This window comes from Gopherus evgoodei, chromosome 3 (genome assembly GCF_007399415.2).
Source record: "Gopherus evgoodei ecotype Sinaloan lineage chromosome 3, rGopEvg1_v1.p, whole genome shotgun sequence".
Taxonomy (NCBI): domain Eukaryota; kingdom Metazoa; phylum Chordata; order Testudines; family Testudinidae; genus Gopherus; species Gopherus evgoodei.
The window spans coordinates 45,538,602-45,557,959 of record NC_044324.1 but is presented as its reverse complement, the minus strand read 5'-3'; the positions used below and the strand labels follow the sequence as shown (position 1 = coordinate 45,557,959).

The 19,358-nt window shown below is 41.2% G+C and overlaps 1 protein-coding gene across 18 annotated transcripts in view; it reads right to left on the bottom strand.

Annotated features, from left to right (window-relative positions):
• Positions 1 to 19,358, bottom strand: part of MYT1L (myelin transcription factor 1 like) — a 383,510-nt gene that overhangs the window by 124,770 nt on the left and 239,382 nt on the right. For 17 of the 18 annotated variants that reach the window (XM_030555505.1, XM_030555502.1, XM_030555511.1 and 14 more), the window contains exon 6: positions 2,512 to 2,861. The exons of the other annotated variant lie outside the window; for it this stretch is intronic. In XM_030555505.1, coding sequence (XP_030411365.1) covers positions 2,512 to 2,861 — 350 coding nt within the window. The remainder of the gene's footprint in view (positions 1 to 2,511; positions 2,862 to 19,358) is intronic. 18 annotated transcript variants of the gene reach the window in all.

Genomic DNA, 19,358 nt, shown 5'->3' with positions numbered 1-19,358 from the left:
TGCTTTATGTTTCTCATACTTGTTGACTTAGAGATCACGTTCCCATCTGATAGAATTTTTCTAGCAAAACTGTCTGAGATTTTAATTGTCTTGTCCATTAAAACTAGGCTTCGTTATGAGACTTTGCGAAATTTCTATAATCTCATAAGACTACAGCACCACTGACAAAAATGTCTATAAGCACTGCAGAGACACCTTTATCTGGAAGTTCTACTCTTAGTTTCTAACTGTAATTATGTTGGCTGTGTGCATACTGTGATTTTCCCAGAACAAACTCTTAAATGATTCACCTTAAGGGAGTTCTAAAAATATAAGCAGTGAATTCCAGTAAATGATGAAAGATTCCTGTATTACGAGCAATGGAAGGAGAAGACATTTTAGGTTCTCGGTCAAAAACCATATAAAATAAATTATCCCTCAAAATCTGTTTAATTAAATATCTTCTGGACCTCTCAAAAACAACAGACTATGGCTATCATCTCAAATCTAGATCTTCCCACCCACTCCTTGACCTAGAGAAAAAGAACTTCTTATAATCATCATTAGGCACTAGTAACTCTATCTCATGAATCAACTGTGCTGTAACTAGTATCATCTGTATAATAACATGCTGATTCCAAAAAGGTCATAAAATTAATTTGCCCTGAATAATTCCACTGTTAAGCCCCCTATTTTATTAGACTTTCTTTTTTGCTTTCCTAGTATTTTACCGAGGAATACTTTTTCTTTTATCTAGGAAACTACATATTATCCCTGAAGTAACATGAGATCCTCTGGGTAGCTGACCTGTTTGACTTTTCATCTACTCTAATATGACGTCTAGCTAATATAGGTACTTTTGCAAAATTCCTAACTTGCAGTTCTTAATTCGAGTCTACTCAGAGAAAGAAACAATAGCAGGGACTAAAGTTGTTGATTAGGATCACTAACTGTAGGTGCAGCAGCGCTGGACATAAGTAAAGCACCATGTTCTGTAATATCTGTACCAGTAAACCTAATACGAAAGCTTAGCAGAAGGAAGTTTCTTTAGCTCCTAAGTCTTTTCCCCCCCTTAAATCATTTTTGATAGTGTAGATTCATTATTGTCCACCTAGGCCCAAAACCATTGCAACAGCTCGCTATGATCCAGTTGCCATTACCTCTTAAGAAAGAACTGCTAGAGTTCCTATGCAATCCAACAGGATAGCAATTGCAGTCACACACCTGCCTGAGTTCAGATAGACTATCCTTACAGGTTCTGAAACAACAGAGTCTCTTTGCATAAGGAAACAGCCTCCCCTGGCATCAAACTCCTTCGGAACTTTCAAGCTTGGCTACCTTGTTTTTAATAGCTTTGGTAGGCAAATTAAAAGTGAATGAGGAAATGCTGTGGGTTGAGGCATCTGCAAAAAAATGCTCATCGTCATCTGTAAGCCACACAGTTGTCTGAATGAAGAGTACTTCCTAAATCTTTTTCTAAACTTGACCTAAGAGAATGCTGATACAAAAGTCAGACAACTTTCATACCTGGTTCCTAAGAGGAATCTGACTGAGGAGTGCTGAAAGTTTTTCTTATATTTTTATTGGTTAGAAAGGTGAATCTACCCAACCAAAAATGTGTTCCCGGGAAATGGGAACAAAATACTTTTTAGATAGCTCATTTATCTTTGCACGATTCTTAATTTTCACCCCAGTATATTATAATGTAATTAATAGAGGGATTCTGAGATAAGCAGACAGTGATCGTATATTTTGAAAAATATGCTTACACAGAGTCCACAATCCCAGTAAACAGAGATGTCAATGGATTAATCACAGTGCTACTACATTAGCTGGGCTACTAATTAATATCTATATAGGTAAAAGGCATCAAATGTACGGTACTGTATTCAGAAAATATAATTTTAGAAGGACTTTCTTTGTGTAAACCTGTCACTCTCCATAGTTTTAATAAAATCAACTAAAGTACACAACATCCAAGTCTCAAAGAACCAAAGTATCTGATAACATTTCATTCTGATATTGTTTGTCCGAAAGAAAATTCAGGACCAAATTTTGAAAGGGAAGAGATCCACTTGTGCTCACCAAAAAAACACCTGCAAACACTTGACCGCATTTATCTGAGCAATTACCGCTATTAGGTGGGCAGATTCAGTAAATGCACATGCAAATATGAGAACAGGAATTTGCAGTTAACCATTTGCTTATACCTTTACACAATTTTTGCATGCATACCTGGCAATTGCATGCATTAATCCAGTTACACATTTCTGCAGGCATTTTTTCGCACACACACTTCTATATTTGAAAATTTGACACCATTAGGCATCAAAAATATTTGGAAGACAGTCATTAAAATAGATGTTAAAAGAACAATGTGGGGTACATTTTCAGCAAGGCATAGGGAGATTTAGCTGCATGACTTCCATTAGCTTTAATGAGAGCAGCACAGCTAAATACCTGGATACCACACTGAAAGATTAACACATAATACACACAATGTTTACTTTTTATTAATACTCTTATTATTACCACGTTCTTCCTCCTCCTCCTCCTCTTCCTCCTCCTCCTCCTCCTCCTCCACATCTTCTGCTTCCTCTTCATCCTCCTCTTCTTCCTCTTCAATCTCCTCTTCCTCTTCTCGATCTATTTCTTCCTCCTCCTCCTCCTCATCACCTTCATTGTCATCAGAATACTCCTCCTCTTCCTCTTCCTCTTCTTCCTCCTCCTTTTCATCCATCTCCTCTGTTCCATCAGTTTCATAACACTCATCTACTGAAGAGTTGTCTGTTTTAACCACAAAGGGTTTTCTTTTGGGAGCAGGTTCTTGGGGTTGCTTATCTTGTGTTTTTCTTTTTTTTGCCAAAGGACAGCCATAAACGCTATTTGGAAAAATAAAAGACTCATGTTATTACACTGACTGGCAGTTCTCCTCTGCAGGTCAGATTGTACAAAACATTATGCCATTTAATCAGGTTTTATAATTATTTGCTACATTAATTGCTTTCCTTAAAATGTACGTTTTTAAAAAAAAAATCAACAAAAACCACTTTGCTTAGGCAATAATGACCAAAGGGGAAAGCCCTTCCAAACCCTTATGGCGTCTAGTCAGTCATTAACTGTCTGGAAATGCTATACCCAGGGGTCATCACTGCAATTATAAAGCTAATAAGAATTTCCCCCCCCACCACCACCACCACTGTGTTGTCTCTGCTGCATGTTGAATTTTGTTCCATTGTGGACACATTTTTAATTTTATTTTATAGCAAATATTTTCCTTCCTAGCAATTATTGATCAGTACTGTAAGGAGGGGGAAAGCAGTCCTTCATATATTTGAACTATTCAGTGAGCTTTTGATCGGTTACAATCGGGATCTGCTCCTGCAACATTTGAAGCTAAGAGTCGGACTGGAACCTTACATATAGATAATAATAATAATAATAAATTGCTCTTCAATTATTCACTTTACCTCTCCATTATGTGCCATGAAGACACATAAAAATCAAAACAAACATAAAAATTGGCAGAACTAATTTTAGAAGGTCTCAAACATTCACGTTAAAATGTATCGATAAAAATCAAGATATTTTCCGAAAACACCAGTGCTGAAAGTCAGACTTATCTGAAGTTGGGTATCATCTGTTCTCTGATCATCTTAGCTACAGGCATAACAACATTATAGAACAGAAGAGGACCATGCTACTTTTCTGTAGAGTAGTCCATCTATCTGTCCAACTTAATGTTTTCCCCATAATTTCTGGTCTAATATGATCTCCATTGCACAGCCACTATTTCTTCCTCTGAGAGAGCTCTGTTGCACACATTGAATTATCCTCTGTGTAAAGAAGTTTCACTTGAACTTCTTTATTGTCTGAACTTAACTCAAGCCACATTGTTTTTGAGCCTGTTTCCTGTCATGAATAGTTTTGTGACATTCAAACTCTTCTCTAAAGCCCTTTATACATATCAGAATATCTGCGCTTAATCTCTTTCACAATCAATTTTCCTACCTTTCCTCACTGTTACAAACCACTGAGACACTCTATCATTTTCGTAGCCACCTGGCACCTTTTGGAGTTCTATCAATAGCCTTTTAAAACATGGGGTCCCTCCCGGTGCTCAATACTCCAGATACGGTCTGTATGGTGCAATAATGGTCACCTCTGATTTGAACTATATTCCATTATCACAGTTTGTCATTTGCTTCCCTAATGATTTTAAGTTTCTGCCATACTCATCCTCCATATCATTCATACTGTTAGTACTATACCTTTCTTCAGTGCGAGTATCATTAATACCATATTCTTCAAGATTCTGAATCTTATTTTTAAAGCTGTCAGTGGGCTACACCCTGACTATCACCCTGGCTTCTCTCTCTCTCTCTCTTTCTCTTGCTCACTCTTTTCACAACCCTCTTAGAATATTTTAATTAACAGGCAGGGCTCAGGTAAAATACTCAGGGGTGAGGAGCCGAAGCAGGTCCTCATTTGTGAAAATCTCAGCCACTGGAAATAAAGTGAGCTTGAGTTTTGTCATACTTAGAATGCAAGGCAGAGCTCACCTCCTTTTTCCGCACTGTCTACAATAGAAAAGGCTGCTAAATACTTGTAAAGCCATCTCACCCAAACTCAGTTCTCCTAGAAGTCACTCTGGGAAGGGGCAGAGAATATGGTCCTAGTCAGACTACACCAACGCTCCTTTTAATTTTTGGATTTGGCAACTAAAGGCCATTGTGATTGACACATTATAAATCAATTACAGGTAAAGATGGGCAACCTAATTGCCAATCATAATCCTATTTACTATTTTCAACCTTGTCTAGATTTCTCTACACTATATTTCATAAGGCACCTAAGAACCCATGACATTTCTTCTAGGCCCAGTCCCACTAACCTACAATTGAAATCTGTGGGAGTTAGGTGCCTTACTTGGTTAGGTTCCTATCCGCATGTATAGACATGTATAAAGCCTGGTAAATCTAGCTGCATGTCTTTTCTCTCTTTGTGTGTGCTCCGTGTGCTCGACCCTGAAAAGTGCTGGCTACTCTAGCCCCAATCCAGGTGAGCTTATAAGAAATTAATTGAACTTAATGGGACTTCTCACATGATTCAAGTTAAGTGTGTATTAAGAACTTTGATAGATTGGGACCAGAGTACCCAGTACCCTGTAGGATTGACAATACAGTCAGTCTACCAAGAAAATTAACTATGTGTGTTAACTATGAACACCTTTTGGTCAACTTCAACCAGTTTACACCAATCCAAACTATTTGCTCTTTGATCAACATCTAGAATCTGGCTGTGTTTGGATATTAAGCCCTACAGGTCTGAAATTACCTTGATTATTCCTATGAACCTTTTAAAAATATGGTCTTTCATTGACTCCCCTATAGTTTTCAGGTATATCTTAAGTTCAGTGGACACTAAAAAAAATCATTTTTCTCTTTCAGAATCCTGGGAGACAGGCCATCAGACCTGGAACTTACTTTCTATTTAGCTGCCCTAATTTCTTCTCTTTCTTTGCTTTATTCTTGTATTACCCTTAGTTTCATTAATTGTTCATATTCTGCCTCCAGGACATTCCTATCTCTTTCTTGCATTTTCCCCTCATTCCCTCTGGTAAATACACTGAGGAAAAGAAAGCATTTTGCTTCCCAGCAATCTCTGCCTCATGTCACTAAACTCCTCTCACAGTCAGATAAGGAGACTTCAGTCTCTTTTATTGACCTCCTGGTCCTGATATATCTGTAAAATCTGTTATTGTTTGTCCTCGTACTCTCTGCAATGATCTTTCCATTTTCAATTTTGGCTTCTGTGACCTTTGTGTTAGCTGCTTGTTTTGTAGACTTGTGCATACCCTCTCCTAGCCATGATCCTATTGATTTATTTCTTGTTTGCTTTTCTCTTTTATTGCTCCCTATATTCGTTTCTCCCCAACCACCCACCTACTCCCCCACCACCCCACCTCACACCCCATACATGCACACTTCAGCTGTATTTGTTTTCAATAGTACACCTACATGTTGGGCTTCCTGCAATTTCCCTCTGAATACTCCCCATTTCCTTTCTGAGTCCCTCCCACTCATTTTAGTTTCCCAGGCTCTTTCAGTAACAATGCCTATGGAAAAGTCCCGTAGAACTTACTAGGGATTAAACCAGTAGGGGTATAGAAAAGTGTATTAAGGTTCAAAAGAAACAATCTTATGTAACTACCTGATGGTTCAAAAACATACAGTATTATTGTTCTCTATTAAATGCTACAGGACTTCTAATAGTAGGATACACATTTTGATCCCCAAATTCACATATTATTTCTAAGTCATACCACTGCTTTTACCTTTTCAACCATGTCTTATGTGTCATTAAAGATATTACTGACTGATGTTCCCTCTCTGCCACGTGTTGCATCAGATATCACATGTCCACCAGAATGCTATCTGAATAGATTCTTTCTTTAGTGTCCTATTCTATGAGTTCCATGCTGCAGTTCAAACTCAAGCAAAGAAGTCATTGGCTTCAGAAGAAAAGTCAAGGTGCAATTTCAGGCTCTGCAGCTGAGTAATATTCTACATTGCTTTTTCTTCTTCTTTGTGTTAGCACTTTAAAAATATTGGATCTGAGTTTAAAAAATCTTAAAAATTATCCCCAACAACACTGCCCTCCTCTTTTCACATGACATTTTAATTTGAGTTAAAATATAGTCTTTGGTGGATATTTAGGCACCTTAGCAAGTTAGGCACCTAACTCCTATCATTAGAATGGGAATTATGCACCTAACTTGCTTTTGAAAATCTTGCTAGGTGCCCATCTATATTTTTAGATATGTGACCCAAAGTCACCACTTTCTCAACTCTGTAAACTTCAGTACTTGAATACTAAAATATAGTAAACTCCATCCATCAAATATTTAATCTCTACAGCTCTGGCTACATCCTATGTATTTCACAATTCCTTACAATCTATATTTCTGGTGCAATGAATCAAATTCTTTTAAACAGGAAGCACAGTTCATGTGCACATTATCAAATAATGTCATCCTTACTTCATTTTGCTTTCTTTCCGTTGAAAATAAAGTATTAAGTAGAGAGCTGCTGACTTTCTGAAATACATATATGTACATTACTATTTTGATTTGATGAAAACAATTCATTTGCTAAAAAGATGCAAGCTTCACAAATATAAATGACCTTGCTGAACTCCCTAGAGTCTAAATGTCTTCCATGGGAGTTTAGTACCATTCATTATGGAGTAGTAATAATAAAAAAGTCACACTGCCTAAAAGTGTGCTAGCTGCCTCATAGTACATGTAGTAAGATGAGATAGCTACCTCAAACAGCTTGCGTACAAACTATACCTCAATTCTACACTTTTGCATTTAGAACCTTTATGTATATGAATAGTCCCAAGGAGATATATATATATGAGAAATACAACAATATCATCATCATCATCAGCGATGGACTACTACTATTACTACTAATAATAACTCCAAGGAGTTCAAGGTGTCTAGGCATATAGATAAGGATATAAGTGTTTGCAGGATTGGGGTGTCATTTCAAATAGGATGCAATAAAACAGGACCAGGGATAACAAAACAGTCAGAAAAATGGGAGAATGAATAGGGGTGACAATAAGATTATATGGTTACTCAGCAAACATCAGTGTACGGCATGGTACAGGATAAAAATTGTAGTTTTTTTGGTTTTTTTAAAGTAAAACTAAACAAATTTTAGTCAGTTTTCACAATTGGACTAAAAATGTTGGCTATGTATATGTTTTCTATATTTAAAACATATATAATAGGCCATATCATCAGCTGCTGTAAAACAGCTATTGAAGCCAATAAAGGTATCCTGATATACACCAGCTGAGCATTTGTGCCACTATCTTTTGACTTCAATAGGACTATTCACATGCCTAATTTTGAGCATGTGCTTAAGGGCTTTGCTGGATTAGGGCCTAATAGTTTTAAACCCACTGCTGGAATATCTCCTAAAGGTGAAACTAAGGGCATAACATGACCCTGTGAATGTAAATGGTCAGACTGAGTAGCAGACTTGTTCCAAGAGTGGAGTTATTAAGAACTGTTCTCAGGAAGAGAACATGATTTTTGAAAGGAATCTTTCAAGTTTACAATAATTAATTAGTTTTGAAAACAAATTGCCTTGTGTTACTAATAACAACCTAGATTATTAATACAAAAGGATTTGCAAACATCTGAATTATTTTTGCCTGATTTACACTTTGTTTCATTTTTCTCCACTTTCACTTCAGCTTCTCTTGCAGTGGCACAATGTGTCGATGTTTGGGTCACAAGCAGAGGAATAGTTTATTGTTTGGGGGCTGGTTTTTTTTGGAGGGGGGGTTAAGCACATTTTCCACTGGATTTTTTTCTTGAATTTGGAAATTGGAATGGGAAGTGCAACAGGCCACTATGCTGGCGGAAATAGTCTGATGTCTCATTTAGTCATTCCTAGAAAGGAACTTCAGAAGCTGAATCTAGCATAGACTTCTATGGATCTCTGTACATATCTTACCTCCACATAGGAAACCCATTTTTTTCCACCAAATTATTTACCAACCTGAACCAAAGAATACTACTCACTAGAACCTCTACTAGCCTTTTTAATCAAGGCCCCATTCCGCTAGATGCTCTAGAAATGCACAGGAAGACATTCTCTCAGACCCAGTCTAATTGAAGACAAGATACAATAGGTCAGTGTAAGACGTTAGAGGACAGACAGGAGAATAAGGGCAATGCAATAATATGGACTAGCAATGTGTACCTCTAGATCATCAAAAAGTATTTAAATAAATAAATATAAGCCATCCGTGACCGCCCCAACATCCAGACACAATTCATCTCTCTCCCCTTTTCTTTATATTTATGTGCCTATCCTCATAACAGCTAGCCACACAGCATACATTAAAAGTAAGCAACTCACTAAACAAATTTAAAGAGACAAACAACTCTCTGTCCATCACCTATTTAACAAAAAAAACCCCTCCTCGCTTATGGTGATGTTTTGGGACCTGATAATCTATTAGAAGCTGCCTAGATGATGATCCATTGTCATATATATGCCATGGAGTGTTCTAATCTTGGGCCTGGTCTACACTACACATTTAAACCGAATTTAGTAGCGTTAAACCGATTTAACCCTGCATCCGTACACACGAGGCCCTTTATATCGATATAAAGGGCTCTTTGAACCGGTTTCTGTACTCCTCCCCAACGAGAGGAGTAGCACTGAAATCGGTATTGCCATGTCGGATTAGGGTTAGTGTGGCCACAAATTGATGGTATTGGCCTCCGGGCAGTATCCCACAGTGCACCACTGTGACCGCTCTGGAAAGCAATCTGAACTTGGATTCACTGGCCAGGTAGACAGGAAAAGCCCCGCAAACTTTTGAATTTCATTTCCTGTTTGGCCAGCGCAGAGAGCTCACCAGCACAGGTGACCACGCAGACCTCATCAGCACAGGTAACAATGCAGTCTCCTGAGAATCGAAAAAGAGCTCCAGCATGGACCGCACGGGAGGTACTGGATCTGATCGCTGTATGGGGAGAGGATTCTGTGCTAACAGAATTCCGTTCCAAAAGACGAAATGAAAAAACATTTGAAAAAATTTCCAAGGCCATGATGGAGAAAGGCCACACCAGGGACTCAGTGCAGTGCCGTGTGAAAGATAAGGAGATCAGACAAGCCTACCAGAAAACCAAAGAAGCAAACGGAAGGTCCGGGGCTGGGCCGAAAACATGCTGCTTCTATGCTGAGCTGCATGCAATTCTAGGGGGCTCGACCACCACTACCCCACCCTGTCCGTGCATTCCGAGGTGGCGGCGGTAATCTCAGCCATGGCTGAGGATTCTGCGGACGGGGAAGATGAGGAGGAGGAAGAAGAGGACGAGCTTGCAGACAGCACATAGCACTCCGTTCTCCCCAACAGCCAGGAGCTTTTTCTCACCCAGATGGAATTACCCTCCGAGCCCTCCCAAGCCACTAGCCCAGACAATGAAGCCATGGAAGCAACCTCTGGTGAGTGCACCTTTGTAAATATAAAACATGGTTTAAAAGCAAGCGTTTTTTAATGATTAATTTGCCCTGAGGACTTGGGGATGCATTCACGGACAGTACAGTTATTGGAAAAGTATGTTAACAAATCCTCCAGGGACATCTCCATGAAGCTCTCTTGGAGGTATTCCAAAAGCCTTTGCAGAAGGTTTCTGGGCAGGGCAGCCTTATTCCGTCCTCCATGGTAGGACACTTGACCACGCCATGCATGTAGCAAGTAATGTGGTATCATTGCATGACAAAGTCCAGCTGCGTATGGTCCCGGTGATTGCTGGCATTCTAGCAACATCCGTTCTTTACCATACTGTGTTATCCTCAGGAGAGTGATATTGTTCATGGTAACCTGGTTGAAATTCAGGAATTTAATTAAGGGGACAGAGATGGCCATTCCTACTGGGCTGTTTGACTGTTGCTTAAAATAAATCCTTCCTTGCAGGGAGCCAAGCAGGAGGAGTGGGGGAATGGCGATGAGCTTTTTCGTGTTTGGCTAGCAGGGATCTTCCCTGCTACCAGCCACGCGGGGGGGTGGAGGGGGAAGGGGTCTGTTTAGCATTGATCTTCCATGATACTTGCCACGCGGTGGGGGGAGGGGTAAAGCGATCATCCCAGAGAATTGGATGGGTGGCGGTAGTTTCTGCTGCTGCATGTTAAAAGGAAAGAAGCAGCACTGAACGGGATTTGCTTGGTATTTGGGAAAGGAGGGCACTGTGTATATGAAGGCTGCAGAAGTCAAAGGACAATGGCTTATCATGGCCGCATGCAAGCTGAATTCTGCTGCCTGGACCTGCGTCTGTGAGATCTCTAACACCAGAGCCGCAGGCACTCAATATTAAGATGCAAAATGCGACCTTGTAGTGAAATCACATGTGCTATGTAAGGTGAATAGTGTTCACCGTGAAAGAGTATAACCATTGTTCTGTAAAATGTATCTTTTTAAATACTTCTTTCCCTTTTTTCCCTTCCTCATGCAGCTGCAAATTTTTCAAGTCTTGCTACTCCTTCCCGAAGGCTATCTCAAATAAGGCGATGAAAAAAAAAGATGCGAGACGAAATGTTCTCGGAAATCATGGAAGTGACCTGCAATGAAAGAGCTCATCTGAATGAGTGGAAGGACGTGGTATCAAATTACAGGAACGATGCCAATGAACATGAGGACAGGAGGGACCAACGCAAGGATAGGAGGGATGAATGTGAGGAAAGGAGAGATGCTCGAGATGAGAGGTGGAGGCAAGAAGATCAGAGGTGTAGGAAGGAAGATCAGTGGTGGCAGCATGCAACGCTGGGGCTGCTGCATGATCAAACTGACATCCTCCGACGTCTGGTGGAGCTTCAGGAACAGAAGCAGGGTCACAGAGTGCAGCTGCAGCCCCTGTGTAACCACTTTCACCCCTCACCATGTTCCATATCTTCCTCACCCAGACGTGTAAGAACACGTGGGGGAAGGCTTCGTGCACCCGCCCACTCCACCCCCGTGGACAGCCCAACCAAAAGGCTGTCATTACTTTGAAATTTTTTTAGTGGCCTTTTCCTTCCCTCCTGTCTTCCTCCCAAATCACACCCGGGCTACCTTGTCAGTTCTCGCCCTCCTTTTATAATGACTTAATAAAGAATACATGATTTTAAACGATAGTGACTTTATTTCCTTAAGCAAGGTGTAATCGAAGGGGGAAGGTGGGTTGCTTACAGGGAATGAGTCAATCAAGGGGGGGTCATCAAGGGGAAACAAACGCAGCAGTCACACCGTACCCTGGCCCGTGATGAAACTCATTTTCAAAGCTTCTCTGATGCACACCACTTCCTGGTGTGCTCTTCTAATCACCTGGTGTCTGGCTGTGTGTAATCAGCGGCCAGGTGATTTGTCTCAGCCTCTCACCCCGCCATAAAGGTCTCCTCCTTACTCTCACAGAGATTGTGGAGCACACAGCAAGCAGCAATAACAAAGGGGACATTGGTTTGGCTGAGGTCTGAGCGAGCCAGTAATGTGCGCCAGTGCGCCTTTAAACAGCCAAATGCACATTCTACTACCATTCTGCACTTGCTCAGCCTATAGTTGAACAACTCCTGACTACTGTCCAGGCTGCCTGTGTATGGCTTCATGAGCTATGGCATCATGGGGTAGGCTGGGTCCCCCAGAATAACTACAGGCATTTCAACATCTCCAACTGTTATTTTCTGGTCTGGGAAGTAATTCCCTTGCTGCAGCCGTTTAAACAGAGTAGTGTTCCTGAAGACGCGAGCATCATGAACCCTTCCCGGCCATCCCACGTGGATGTTGGTGAAACGTCCCTTGTGATCCACCAGTGCTTGCAGCACCATTGAAAAGTACCACTTGCGGTTTATGTATTGGGTGCCCTGGTGCTCCGGTGCCAAGATAGGGATATGGGTTCCATCCATCGTCCCACCACAGTTAGGAAATCTCATTGCAGCAAAGCCATCCACTATGACCTGCATGTTTCCCAGAGTCACAAGCTTTCGTAGCAGCAGCTTAATGATTGCTTTGGCTACTTGCATCACAGCAGCCCCCACAGTAGATTTTCCCACTCCAAATTGATTCCCAACTGACTGGTAGCTGTCTGGCATTGCAAGCTTCCAGAGGGCTATTGCCACTCGCTTCTCAACTGTGAAGGCTGCTCTCATTTTGGTATTCTGGTGTTTTGGGGCAGGGGAAAGCAAAGTCACAAAGTTCCATGAAAGTGCCCTTATGCATGTGAAAGTTTCGCAGCCACTGAGAATCATCCCAAACCTGCAAAACTATGCGGTCCCACCAGTCTTTGCTTGTTTCCCGGGTCCAAAATCGGCGTTCAATGGCTAGAACCTGCCCCATTACCAGCAAGATCTCCAAAGCGCAAGGGCCCGCGATTTGAGAGAATTCTGTGTCCATGTCCTCATCACTCTCATCGCCGCGCTGCCGTAGCTGCCTCCTCCTCGCCTCGCTTTGCAGGTCCTGGTTCAGTATAGACTGCACGAGAATGCGCGAGGTGTTTACAACGTCCACGATTGCGGTCTTGATCTGAGCAGGGTCCATGCTTGCTGTGCTATGGCGTTTGCACAGTTCACCCAGGAAAAAAGGCGCAAAACGATTGTTTGCTGCTTTCACGGAGGGAGCGGTGAGGCTGTATGAGGAGAGAACCACCCGCAACAATGTTTTTTGCCCCATCAGGCACTGGGGTCTCAACCCAGAATTCCAAGGGGCGGGGGAGACTGTGGGAACTATGGGATAGCAGTGGGATAACTACCCACAGTGCAATGCTCCGGAAATCGACGCTAGCCTTGGTACATGGACACACACTGCCGAATTAATGTTCATAGTGTGGCCGCGTGCACTCAACTTTATACAATCTGTTTTACAAAACTGGTTTATGTAAAATCGGAATAATCCCGTAGCGTAGACATACCCTTAGAATGGTGGATGACTGAATCTAGTGAGTTCAGCCCCTGGGACCTGCTCCCATGGATTATGCCTTGCTTCCCATCCTCAGGAACACATTGCTAATCCAGGGATCATTGGCAAAAGCATCTCAGCAGATCTAAATGATCACGGTGGTGAATAGGGTGAGATGCAGCCTCTAAAGGATAGTCAGGACCCCAATCTATGTACAGCAATATAGCTTTAAACCAAACCACACCTTGAACTGCACCTAGAAGCAGAGAGGCAGCCAATACTACCCACACAGCAGAGATTTAATGTACTCCTGCCAATCCACTACAGGTAGCACATATGATTACATTTACTAAGTGGTTACCCGGACACCTAAAAATTGAGGCATCCAAAATCAGTTACCACTTCTGAAAATGCTGACTTCAGGCTACCATACTCTGCACTAGCTGATGGTCCCAAGCATTTTTCACACAGAGCTTACTGCAGGGCTCCAAACTGGAAGTGAAGATGGCCTGGGCGTCTTTGCCAAGTTATGTATCTAAAAGGAAAGGTCATCGTCGCTTCTTTCTAATCACAGTTGAAAAAAACAAAATAGGCTATCATTGCAACTTGCCGAAGCAATGCAGGGCTCAGAATAGTCAGGTGTCCAATGCCATTTAGGCCATGTGTTTTCAAACTGGGTGGACTCGTTAACCCTCCCTCTCTTTATGATTGAAGCGTGTGTGTGGTGGGGGGCATGAAACTTTCCTTTATTGTAGTAGGGGATCACAGGAGGGGGAAGAACTACTGATCTAGAGATTTGAAAAAGGGGTAGATACACTACACCAGTAGGTCAAGCAGTCACAGTAGCTATTTGCACTGAGAAAAGACAGTGTTTATGTCCACAATACTGTGACACTGCCATAATCTTCCAGTTTCCGATATATTATACAGCATTTCTAGTAAAAGCTCTTCAAAAGTAACTGCTTTTAAGAAAGCCAGCACACTAATTTCACACACACACATGGACACACATGGAACAAAACTGATACAAAGCAAAGATTAGGGATGCTGTTACACTGCCAATCATTTAATAACATGTCTATCTGTATATGAGTACAATCAGCACCTTTGGACACAAACTTAGTAGATCATATTTAACATCAACACAGCAGGTCAAACTATCATTTTAGCATGTACTTAAGTTTTAAGCACTAGCATACTCTGTCAGTTTATTGCATTTCTAATGTAGGGTTACTATAATGTGGTTATCAATTACTGATTGCCATCAGAAATACTCTGTCATCTCCCCATAAATATACAGGAGTATTGGATCCCAATTTATTATTAATTAAGAGTGATATATGATACACTACCAGGACATATGATATGCTAAATTTCACACAATCGTAGCAATAAGGATTTTGCTTTGTCCAAATGGCAAATGAGTGAGGCTCATTGTCATGGTATAAACCCCCACTCTGAACCTCAGCGTCCAAAAGATGGGGTACCAGCATGAATTCCTCTAAGCTCAATTATCAGCTTAGAACATGTAGCGCTGCCACCAACCAGGAATTCCAGCGCCTGGTACACTCTGGTCTCCCTAAAACCTTGCCCGGGGACCCCCAAGACCCAGACCCTCTGGATCTTAACACAAGGAAAGTAAACCCTTTCCCTCACCATTGCCTCTCCCAGACTTCCCCTCCCTGGGTTACCCTGGAAGATGCCTGTGATTCAAACTCCTTGAATCTTAAAACAGAGAGGAAAATGCACCTTCCCCCCTCCTTCCCTCTTCCCCTCCCAGATTCTCCCTGAGAGAGACAGTAATCCTAACACAGAGAGAAATTAGCCCCTCTCTCCCCCTTCCCTCCTTTCTCCCCACCAATTTCTGGTGAATCCAGACCCAGTCCCCTGGGGTCTCACCAGAATAAAAAAACAATCAGGTTCTTAAACAAGAAAAGCTTTTAATTAAAGAAAGAAAAAACAATAAAAATTATCTTTGTAAATTTAAGATGGAATATGTACAGAGTCTTTCAGCTATAGACACTGGGAATACCCTCCCAGCCTAAGTATTCAAGTACAAATTAAAATCCTTCCAGCAAAATATAACTTTGAACTCCTTCCAACCAAATACAAATTTGAACTCCTTCCAACCAAATACACATTTGCAAATAAAGAAAACAAACATAAGTCTAACCCGCTTTATCTACCTAGTACTCACTATTCTGAACTTATAAGAGCCTGTATGAGAGATTGGAGAGAAACCTGGTTGCACATCTGGTCCCTCTGAGCCCCCAGAGTGAACAACCACCAAAAACTAACAGCACACACAAAACTTCCCTCTCTCAAGATTTGAAAGTATCCTGTCCTCTGATTGGTCCTCTGGTCAGGTGACAGCCAGACTCACTGTTCTTGTTAACCCTTTCCAGGTAAAAGAGATATGAAGCACTTTTGTTCTATTAACTCTTACTTATCTGTTTATGACACTCATAATCAATAGAAATAAATACTAGAATGGACCATCCTTACTAATAAAAGGGTGTGAATGCCACTGGTAAACAGTTGAAATTATGGAAGAAACTGTCAAAAATAGAATGATAAATGCTGCAGTCTTTTCAGTGCTTATGTACCACATTCTCACCTCCAGCATAAGCTACAGGACATTGTTCTTTGTCTTACACGGTTGGTTAGGAGTCATTCAAGTGTGAAATATTCTAAATTCTGGTAGTCTGAGGATTGAGATGTTAAAACCTTCCTGTTTTGAACAAAAAGAAGATTGTACTTTTTTGTAACACAGAGAAAGTATGATTACTCTCCAACAGAATGGAAGTGATAGCATTCCACTACTCTATGACATTATGAACACCATCTGAAATTGGGTTCTTTGTAAAGATGTTAAGCTTTATAAGTATGCATTTAGCAAACATACTAGTATGGAGGGACTGCAGGTTTACCCATCATAACATTTTGTTCATAGGTGCTTTCCTTCTCAATAGGCTCTGGGCCACAAAAGTTAACATAAAAACATGTTTAACATAAAGAGGATTTCTGAAATGCCTTTATCACTACACCTCCTTGAGCTTAATTTCCATGACAAAATTTAGGTACAAGCTGTTGTGCCCTTCAGTTTACTGCTGAAGCGTAACCTTATAACCAAACCCCATCTGCCTTTATGGCCTTTCTTCCAGTATTTTGTAAATTTCTTGGCTGGACAGAGAATTTTAATATTATGTATTTATTTTTCAAATAATCATTAGAGTTTTGTGCCATGTTTCCTCTGGGTCTGGATGAAAGCAATCCAGGTCCCTAGGCACACGGTTTCCCCCATGGATCTACCCCATGGTCCTGACCCTGCCTTGCTGTAGAGGAGCCCCCCACATTCTCAAAGAGAGGCAGATGCACTGGCATGAGGCCCCTTCCCCTTGGGAGCAGCAGTGGTGGCAGCAGGGATCCTCTTTCTCCACTAGAGAGGGTGCAGGAGGGACCCCAATACTAACCCCCAACAAAGGGAGTGTTTAGGTTGGATATTAGGAAAAACTTTTTCACTAGGAGAATGGTGAAGCACTGGAATGAGTTACTTAGGGAGGTGGTGGAATCTCCTTCCTTAGAGGTTTTTAAGGTCAGGCTTGACAAAGCCCTGGCTGGGATGATTTAGCTGGGAATTGGTCCTGCTTTGAGCAGGAGGTTGAACTGGATGACCTCTTGAGGTCCTTTCTAAACCTGATATTCTATGATTTTATGATCTGCTTGCATGGGTGGGCCAAGCCTGCTGCACTTTTCTTCTCCTGCCACATACTGGGGTTCTGTTGGTAGGGTGCCCCAAAAGAGTGCATCTTAAAGTTAACACCTCCACTGAGATGCAGAAGGCAGTTCACCTTCTCAGAGATATTGTTTCAGGCTGTTTGCAGACTCAGGCTGACATCACTGATTCACTGATGCTCAATTCATGTTTTCAAGGTTTTCTTTATAACCATGAGGGATAGCAATTAGTTTTCTGTTTAAAATGAAAGCTTGACTTTTGATATAATAACATGACTCCAGAAGCTGGAGCCCTCAGCTCAGGGCTATAATGCCCATGCCTTCATCTGGCCCTGCTTTCCCCCTATTTTGTGAAAAGGAAGAATACCAGTGCAGCAAAAGAGTTGAATTAGAGCCCATCACTTTCTAGTCCAGAATCGTGAGGATGTCACCTGACTCATATCACAATTAAAAAAATATATACTAATGTATATAATGTTACTTATTATAGCTGACAGCAAGCTCTATTAGGCTGTAGAACAGTCTTCAACAGGAAAGGAAAATAGTCTCCCAAGGGAGTGGAAGCCCTGCACAGCACGATTTAAATGTGGCAGCTGGGCTGTGGGAGGGAAGTGGCAGTTTCCCTTTGAAACTATGCTGGCAGCACACCTCCTGTGGCTAGACTTCAGAGGGAAATGCTGTAACTACCAGTTCTACTGCTCAATTTTAAAGGAGACAAGAGAGAAGGGCTGGAAGGGGACAGAGGCAGGCATGGACGAGGGCAGGAAGGGGGTAAGGGACGACCGGGTGAAGAAGGGGAAATGTCTGGAAAAGAGAAGGGCACAATAGGAAGGCTAGAAGGGAGTGAGGAAGAGGGCTAGGAGAAAGGGGACTAGAGGTAACATTTTCATAAGGGCCCAAGTGACTTAGGAGCCTAAGTACCATTTTCAAAAGTAATTTAGGCACTTAGGCGGCTAAGGCTCTTTGAAAGTCGATGGGACTTAAGTCTTCTAAATCACTTTTAAAACTGGGACCTAGGTTCCTATGTCACATGGGAACTCTTGAAAATATTACCCAGGAAGATTTTATGAGAGAAAATTATTTGTTTCTTTTTATCCCAATAATCCCAATTATTAACATCAACAAACTGCAAGTGAAATAAATGGGAGTTGTGCCTATATATCTAAGGCCAGTTTGAGGTCCATAGCATGTTGGGAGTTTTGAAGGGGGGATGTGGTCCCAGCCATGCATCACTGGGAACTGGTGCATCTTATTGTGATATCACAAAAAGCTATATTGCAATACAACAGGTAGGTCTTTTTCAGTTCTGGATTCTGTAATGGTTTATTTCTGCTTTCATATGCTATAGAACACCAAAGAGTTTGGTCAGATTCTTTAGAGGGCATTCAGAATACTTCTGTCATGTACGCTGGATTCCCCTTTCTGCACCAGTTTTCTGCATGTATGCCATAAGACAATGACCCAATTTACTCAGTGTGAGCAAGCACAAATCTAACTCCAGCTTACAGCAGGTTGCAGTCTGGCCCACCGTATTTCACAAAGACTGAAAAGATTCATGACTAGTTATTGTAAACTAACCATGACAATTTTAAATGGTCTCCCCTGGATAGTGGTTTCTAAATCCAACAAATCGCTGTATTTTCCATTGAACAGTCAGAATTACAGTGGATAGAGAATACGCAACGTTATGTCTGTTTTATGGTTTTACTTAAATGCTGGCATTTTAAATAAGTGGTTCCACTTTTAGTCAATGCCATATTAACAGTTCAGTCCTACTTCCTCCTACTTCCTTTTAATATCATAATTGGAAACAGAATGCATGAATTCTGAGATATTAAGTTAACTCTGTAGTTGGAATTTATTTTGCATTCTTTCTAAAAATGATGCTTGTTTTAAAACTCTAATTCAGATTCTGATCCACCTTTACTGTGATCCCATTAAATCTCACCAATTAAGCCAGGCCAGGCCATGTTGGTACCTGATATGTCAGTACCTTCAAGGAACACCACGGTAATGCAGAAAGCAGCTCTGTGATTCACTAAGTGGTATTGTTACTATTAAGGCAATTCTCTAGATAGGTATCACGGTGAGAACATTACAGCTGGTGATGTTTTATTTCAGGGGTGAGGTAAAATAGAAGTCCTGACTATTTCTGGTCATTGAAGATCCCATTTAAGAGTAGAAAT